The 8639-nt window shown below is 39.3% G+C and overlaps 1 protein-coding gene across 1 annotated transcript; it reads right to left on the reverse strand.

Annotated features, from left to right (window-relative positions):
• Positions 1-3710: 3710 nt before the first annotated feature.
• Positions 3711-7719, reverse strand: LOC124190931 (probable G-protein coupled receptor Mth-like 3). Its single transcript, XM_046583817.1, has 7 exons — positions 6973-7719; positions 5388-6305; positions 5055-5313; positions 4895-4973; positions 4646-4824; positions 4420-4567; positions 3711-4343 (listed from the first exon to the last, which is right to left on the reverse strand). The coding sequence occupies exons 2-7, from the start codon at positions 6165-6167 to the stop codon at positions 3926-3928; spliced, it is 1863 nt and encodes a 620-aa protein (XP_046439773.1). The 5' UTR covers positions 6168-6305; positions 6973-7719; the 3' UTR covers positions 3711-3925.
• Between the last annotated feature and the right edge of the window lie 920 nt (positions 7720-8639).

An 8639-nucleotide genomic window follows, 5' to 3' on the forward strand; every position in this document is an offset into this window, starting at 1 on the left:
GTCAAGATCATGTGTTTATGTCAAGAACATGTTCTTATGTCAAGAACATGTTCTTATGTTAGTGATTAAGAGTGGTACGTTTAAGAATTGTTTGCTTCTGTCAAGAACATGTGCTTATGTCAAGAACATGTTCTTATGTTAGTGATTAACAGCGGTACGTTTAAGAATTGTTTGCTTCTGTCAAGAACATGTTCTTATGTCAAGAACATGTTCTTATGTTAGTGATTAAAAGCGGTACGTTTAAGAATTGTTTGCTTCTGTCAAGCACATGTGCTTGTATGTCAAGAACATGTGCTTATGTCGAGAACATGTTCTTATGTTAGTGATTAAAAGCGGTACGTTTAAGAATTGTTATGGAGGCTGAAATGTTAATTGGATCATTTCAGTATTTGGTTTGACTTTTCGTTCTCATAGAAAATATAAAATCTCATTGCAATTCCACATTCCACCATAACATTCCTGATAATCACACAACTAAAAGGGGACAAAAGATTTGCATTTCTGCAATTGCAATTTCTCAGTCTTGAATTACAGTCAAACTTCTCAGCTTCACCAGTGGATCAAGTCTGAAACAGCGGCGTCCAGTTTAACTGAAACCAGAACATAGATTTATAGTAAGTCAATAACTGAATAAAACATTTCATCCAGCATTACCTCAACATGGATACAGGTAGCAGAAGAACGCACCAACAAAATGCCAGAAAGCCATCAGGCAACACCAGCTATTTTACACAACAGCCCAACACTGCATCGACACCAACATGGTATACTGAAGTTTTGTGTTGAACTACAAATCTGCAGAAGGTCCATATGAGTGCATCTCTCAATCAGAAAATGACTCCCACACCACTGCACACCAGACATCACCACCATTAACAGCTTTAACACCAAATTAACCAAGGAATCTAAAATTAGCAAAAGAAAATAAGTTAGCAAAAACATTTTCAAACAAATCAAAAATGAAAATTCAGTTCTGTTTAAAAAAGTTATTGTTTAAAGAAAATTACAACTTTCCACCAAGGCTCTAATTAGACACAATTAGTAATTGTCAAATGTCATCTAATCAAAGTTTTATGCCCTTCTAAGCAAAGAACACTACTACAATATAAGCAAAATGCAAACCCACTGAAGGTCTTTCTAAGTTAATTGTTACCATTTCAGATTTCCTGTTTCTTCCCATTTTCATCTATACATCAAGGCATCTTGTTGACTTGGCGCTGCAACTGCATGTTGAGAAAAGTCTCCACCAACCTGTAAAAAAAAAAATAAGATTAGTAGAATAAATTTTTCAAATTATTCTTAACTAAAATGCATGTTTTTGCAAGCTTGATTCAAGTTCATCTTTCGACTGAAACAATTCACAAACTAAATCAGAGAAAATCATTAATCATACTCAATTTCAATCCGAAACTTAATTACAGAATTTTTATGTGGGAATAAAGTCTTAAATTATTAAGTTACTCAACATTATTACTTGTACTGTTCTAAAGTACTTTGACATGTAACGAAACGTGCAACATGCAGCAGGAGACGACATTTTTAACAGGTGTACAAAGGGCATGGCCACATCACAGACTAAGAAGGGAATCTAATCTTAAGTCTGTGGCAACATGGAATCGGCTAATACAAATTTAAGGCCATGTTACCCGTAAATTAACCGTAGAAAACATTAAGAATTAGAGAGTAGGAATTACATTTTTTTATGAAGAACTAAGTCAGGAAAGAAAGTACCCAGCAAGGCTGACTGGAGTAACTTTAATTCTCTGCCAGCCTCGAACAAAAAGAATGACAAAGGGTTTCTCGACTCTCGTCCGCAGGTTGTCAGATGGAAAGTTATTCGGCGCTTCTGCGCAAATTATTTGGATTTTTTTTTTGTTAGAAACTTATTATTTATTATTTGTCAATCATGTTTATCACCGTGTTATACTTTATAAAATCAAAGTCAATATCAGCACTAATTTTTCCCCCTTGCAAGATAGCTTGAGAACAATGTTATATTATGATTTATGATAGTATACAATTAAATAGCCTACGCAGATGAATACTACTCAAAAAAGCGGAGATGGCAAATAGCGCATTGGAATTGAACGAGCTCGGGTTGCTAAAAATAATTACACGATTCTTTCGCGTTGTGAAACAACTTGTTTCACAATCAGTCGGATTCGTCGGATTATGATGTTTCAATTTTCTAATCAAAGTTTATACATGTAATATTAAACCATTTGCCAATATTTTAATTGATAAATATTCGAAAAAATATTTTACATTCGATTAACATAAATTGCAACCTAAATTGAATTAAATTTTAATTATAACGCCACTCAAACTAGGAAATATAGAGTTGCCAGTCGACTGTTGGCCACCATAGATTACTTATAGGGGTCCAAAGTTTTCTAAAGTAAATCGAATTTCAGAGATCAAACCTTGAATTCAACCATGTCTTTCACCAACATGATTATTTCTCTCGTCTCTGTCTCGACTGTTGTCATCTTTGCGGGTTTCATCGCCAGTTGGTGCGTTCGCAAAATACGCATAATGAGAAAATCTCCATCCAAATCGGAGCTGAAATTGCGAGGACTACCAGTACAACCGACCCGCAAAGATGGCCAACCCGAGTCGAGATTCGAACGTCGAATGCAATCCACAATGGAGGTGTTAATCGAAAACGGAATGGACGATGAAGTGGCCACTCTTATCGTCTCTCGTTTGGAATGTTGGAACCAAATCAACCGCTACCTGGACATGTTGAAGAATACCCCAGAGTCAATCGAGAGTGTGGCGAATGGCATCGAGGCCCTGATGAATTACCACCAACTTCATCGATCGGAAGTGGAAGAGGACCTCGTCGATGCCATTTTCAGCAGAGCTTTGAAAGACGGAAACATTTCTCACCTTTACGCCAAACTGTTGAAGCAACTGACGGGCGGCGACCAGAAAGGCTGGACACAAAACATCGTCCACCTCTTGTTCCAACTCGCCGTCGAGGAATTCAACCGGCCGCTTCTAACTGACGACGGAAATGGCAAGTCGAGAGTCGAAAAATTCAACAACGTTAAACTGATGGCCGCCATTTTGAAGAGAGAAATGCCCGGAGTGCCGGAAGGTTGGATCACAGATTGTGCCGATACTCTGGTCCACCGTCTCGAGACCGAAGCCACTGAAGAATCGTTTGATCAACTTTGCATCTTCCTGACGACGCTGCTCATCGCTGAACCCGGAGAAGATTGTGATTCGATTACCCCGTCACTACAGAGACAATTGCTGACCTACTTCGAGGCTCTGGAACGAGCGGCAACTCCACCCAAAGTCCATCAACAATCGGACGTGAAAATACAGAAATCGAAATCGGATGCAACGACACAGACGTTGAAACCTGAGAGTGACGGGAGCGACACCGAGTCTGATGGAACGGAATCGGAAAGAGACCCGCAGTCAGGGACCCCCACAGAGTCGGACACGGACGAAAATGAGTCGGACACCGGTTCTGACACTACGGTAACTAGCCCGGAACCTGCAGCTGAAATCCGGATGGGACATATCGGGAAAGCGGATTCTGACAGTTTGGTGTATCAGAAGATAAAAGACGATCTTGAGGGCTAGTCGAAGGATAAATACCGGAGCTGAGCAACACATTGGAACGTCGACATTTCTTTTTGTCTTTAATTAAATGAAATACGTTTGATATCGATGAATAAAACAAAATTTTTCAAAACAAAATTTTCGTCTTTTGTATTATTATACTTAAGGAGCACACAAAAGGTATAGTTCAATCCAAGGTTCAATCGATTCGTAATAAAGAAATTGTTTTCATTATATCAAAAATTGGTTTCAATATAGTTGGTACTTATAATATAAAAAACAACGTTATGTTTAAAAAGTGGCACAAACGGCGTTCCATAGAAAAGAAGCTTTTTTTTAATAAAAGTTATTTTACAACCACGTCAAAAAAGCTAGGTAATTCCATAATTTGTTTCGGGTCCGTCGATTCGGACGTTAGATTTTGCTGGGAAGTTTTGTAACTATTATTGATACCATTCGTGTTTGAATTGCAGAGTCTTTCTTTAGCACTAGCAGATTGATGGCGGTTAATTTTCTTGGGGATTATACGTGAAACTATTTTTTCACACGCAGTGATGAAGGGGTTCAAACACGGGAATTTGAGTTTGATCATCTTCCACACGCTCGGCCTACAGACTAAAATGATGAAAATGAAAAGTGGCGAGATGATGTTGAATATGTCGGTGACCAGGGCACTTTCAAAACTGGCATCCGCCATGAAAGTAATAATTTCGGTTGTCCAGGGAACGCCCATCAACAAGAAGAGACTCAGGATCACTTTAAATCTGCAATTAAAAGTGACATATTAATTAACGATTAGTTGACAGTTCTAAAAGTAATTATATTGCTAAAAAATAATACTTTCGGATTTTAGAAGTCGTTTGCGATGATTCGGCACTTCTCTGCTGGCAAACACTGAACGCAGCCCAAACGAACATGAAAACGTTGGCAATAATCATGGCCATCATCGGGGCGTACAAATAGGCGATTAATGGTCCTCTATCTTTATCTGGTAATGAATAAGTAATAATTCAACAATTTGTTTAAACAGATGAAAAATATGATTAAAATTGTGTGTACAACTTACGATTGAACCAACAGTATAATTTTGATGCCAATCCTGGTTTAATGATGTCGTCTGGCACATCGCTGTGCTGGAGGATTTGTCCGATGCCCACGATGACGAATGGAATACCCCATCCGTAAACGGAGGAATAGAAAAACTGTTTACCCAAGACGGATGGGTTTGTCGGAGATTTGAAGGAACTGGAATAAAGCGAAACAAAGTTGATTTAGTTACGAAAATCAGGTAATCAAGAAAACAAAATTGATTTACCTAAACATCCGCCAAACTCTAAAGCACAAGACGTTTAGCCAAGAAAAAGTGGCGATGTAGGCGTAATGTAATGAAATTGCTGCAGGAAAAAAAAAATTTTATTTTGTTTTCCAATATTTCTGTTTGATATAAATTTAATAGTGAACTCGAAATGATTTACCTAATGTTGAACAAAGACCGGGTGGCATATCGCTACCTCTCACGAGCATCAGAATAGCATGAAAAACGTTCGTGACTGTCATGGAGGCCAAGTAACACATGACGATAACACCGTGGAGGTTGCGCAATTTTGGTAGAATTGCAAAAACCAATAAGGTGGCGACTAAAAATACCGTGGCAAAAAGATTCAAACATCCGAATAGAAACGCGCCTTTGGAATCTTCTCCTTGCTCCGGAAAACACACTATTGCCATCACGTTCTTTAAAAAAAGAAAAAGGAATAAAATTAGGGCTTAGTAAAACTTCTGAATAAAATTTTTTACTAAATTCTCACAATGTTTCCACCGTCAACTAGATTGTCAATGCAGTACTGGTCCGTTTTCTCGTCGGTTTGATCTTCTAAATGAAGAACAATCTGGCCATCGGGACGCATCGAAAAATTAAAAAGTTGATCTCGTGGAAGATTTCCACATTTTATTCCAAGTCCGCCATGGATGGAAAAAGAATTGGTGTCGATTGATGCATTTTGCGGGTTACGCAAAAGTGACAAATTAAACGGTACAGGATGCGGCTCGCATATTGAAATTGGAGACAGATCGTGATAATATTTCGTGACCATGGCCATGCCGGGAGGGCAACACTTTCGAATGCATCCCGACTCACCGCAAGGATCAGGAACGCAATAACGAGCCACAAATTTGCCAGGGGATGTTGAATAATTTTCGTCTTCGATTCTGTTGATGCAGAATTCATTGGACTCCAACCGTTTGTTACCAACGAATAAGGTGCCGTTTTCCAGTTGAAAATCCTCTGTGCTGTGACTGACGTATCCAACCGGGCAATCAGTCAAACCGTCGTTCGGATCCTCGAACGAATAATTCGGAAACGATTCGTTGTACAAAGTGGAGACAAAATTTGGTACGCACTGATCCAATCCTGGCAGGTATGTAGTCCCACTTTTGCAGCACCGGATCTTCTCGTCGAATAAAATTTGTTGTCGGGTTGACGAATTTCTTTGGATTTCTAAAACAGTTTGATTTTCACTTGTAACTGTGGCGTTGGAAAACCAAACGAAAAAAGCCAAAATCACTACGAGCAGATGCTGTTTAGCCATGGTAGACTACACACGACTAGCTGGTTGAGCTGAAAAACGTCACAATACAATACACTTGGACGACAAGAGTTTCCACTGAACCAAGTTGTTTCTTCTGCGTCGGACAATGCGATATGGTAGTTACCAGCAGTTGAGAACCTGAAGAAGAAATTTGAAACGTTAGTTTGAAATTGGCACACAGACACCGAACACCTTTCCGCCCATGAAATTTCCCGCAGTCTGAAGCTAAGAATTCTTTAACAAACACTGAAACGGAAATGCTATATTTTTATGGCGTTGAATTTCCATTCCGACTGTATCCGCCCTCAGCAGTCTGTAAAAGGTTCTGCGGATTGCGCGGATCTGCGGATTGAAGACCCGCCGACGCGCTGGGAGTCGTGATGTGCGCAAACTTTTTTTAAAAAATAAAGTTCGTACGCGTGACTGTATTTGGAAAGCTTTGATGGCGCAAAAGTAACTGCTAGACATTACCTGAAGCCATTGCCCAGAAACGCAAAAAACAGCGAAACATTTCCGTGGCTTCGGGTCGCTTCGGGCAATTTTTAGCCTTGCAAATATGTAAGTACGCAACAAAGGAAAGCAATCTCAGAGTTTTAACAATTGTTATTCACGTGGAAAGATAACTTACAATTCGAACATTCAAATTTCAACAAATTTTCTCGATTAGTTATTCTAATTCGCCAATCAAGATATGTCTTACTTCACTTCTTATCTGACCGGAACGAATAAATTTCAACAAAACAAATTATGTAATGATTCAGTCACAATGGTTAAATATCTAATATTCTGGTCTAGTTTATAATACCTTTGCTGGTTGGGTAACAGGATAAATCAAAGTGATTCGTGACAGTAAATTCCAGTGCTGGGAGAAATTGGGGCGCTATACCGGAGATATTAGTAGGACACTCAACAGTTCACTTCTGCCTACGTTCGTTTCTCTCTCGATGTCTTTATCTTGTCTTTTTGCTAGAGTATTTGATAGCGCTAAACAGCAACTTTAGCCTTACACTCGAAACGCCCTGCAGTCTTCAAGGGCTGACCCCCACATGGCGCAAGGAATGACGTTATTTTATAGCTTAAACTTATTGGGAAATCAGTATTCTGCCGTACTGTTGGGTTTTTCTAAAAAGATAAGGCTAACTGCAATCGTGTAAGGCTACAGCTCCCCTTTCCACAACGTCAAGGATTTTATAAAAGGTCAATTTCAATAGGGTAGCCTGCCGGTTATATTTTGCCCTTCACACCTTTAACTCCATTTGAATGAATGCACTGTATTTGAAACGTTCAAGACAAACTGAATTAACCCGTTAATCGGATATAGTCGAGGACTGTCCCCAATACAAAACCCTTGTATGAGAAATTTTGATTTTCAAGTCGGAGCGCATCTACGTTGCAGGCGAATCGTCAAGGCTAAACTGTTACATGTACAAAAATAGACATGTAAATAACAGCACGTTTCCAACATCAGCCGCTTGGAATAGTTGGGGCGCTGTGTAATAATTTAACTACACGGATGTGAACTCAATTTGACTCGGAGCAGTTGGTTGCGTTATACTCACAGAACGTGAGGGTGGTGGATGTATGTATAGCCTTGCAGAAATAGGACGTTGCCTGAGGCGTCAAAAAATGTTTCCGTCATTCACGCGCAGTAAATCGCAAGGCTATATTCAGACGCTATTGAAATTCTCCTTTTGCATAACTAACTTGTTGCGACTAATAAAATTATGGCGATAGATTTTTTGATAGCGTGAATTTTGATTAAGATGAACTGGCAATATTATCTGGATCATGGACTTTCAGCCGTTATAAAATGGTGTCAAATTGAGAAACGGAAATTTAATTTGAAATCAGGGTAAGTTTGATTTCCAAGAGCTAACTTTCACGAGCAGAGAGATTCGAACTATAACTCACCAGTGGTACGTAACATAATGCTGGATCAAGATCGGGCATTCTAGAGAATAAGAAAATTCCCCGAGTTGCTGCTTCGACCCAGTTGCTCTTATAGCTTGTTTCTGAGCTAGCTGCTGACGTGTTTTGCATCTCTCCTATGACCTATTCGGTTCTTTCCCTACCGAAATGGAAGCACAGCGAACAAACGCAACTGCTGTGTTTTATTGGGGGGAAACACACGCCGCACCAGGCACCACAAACAAACCTTGTAAAATAGGGGAATTATCTGAAAAAATGAAAGGGACGAGATATTCAAAGAGAAAGTACAATAAGAGACGAGAAAGTAGTATACCCTAATTTATACCATTTCCTAACCGACACCAAACGGCGTCAGGCTCTTCATCCCAGTCTTAAAGCTATAACCAATCGCAAATTTGAACCAATCGACTAATATCGCTTAAAATTTAGAATAAAACTGTGAAATTAGTTTAATTGTGATTCGATTTTCTGACCTAGCTAGACGGAGACAAAATTGTTGGCCTGCTTTAACAAGACTATGAGCGAACGGACAACTCCACCCAA

This window comes from Daphnia pulex, chromosome 3 (assembly GCF_021134715.1).
Source record: "Daphnia pulex isolate KAP4 chromosome 3, ASM2113471v1".
NCBI classification, from domain to species: Eukaryota; Metazoa; Arthropoda; class Branchiopoda; order Diplostraca; family Daphniidae; genus Daphnia; species Daphnia pulex.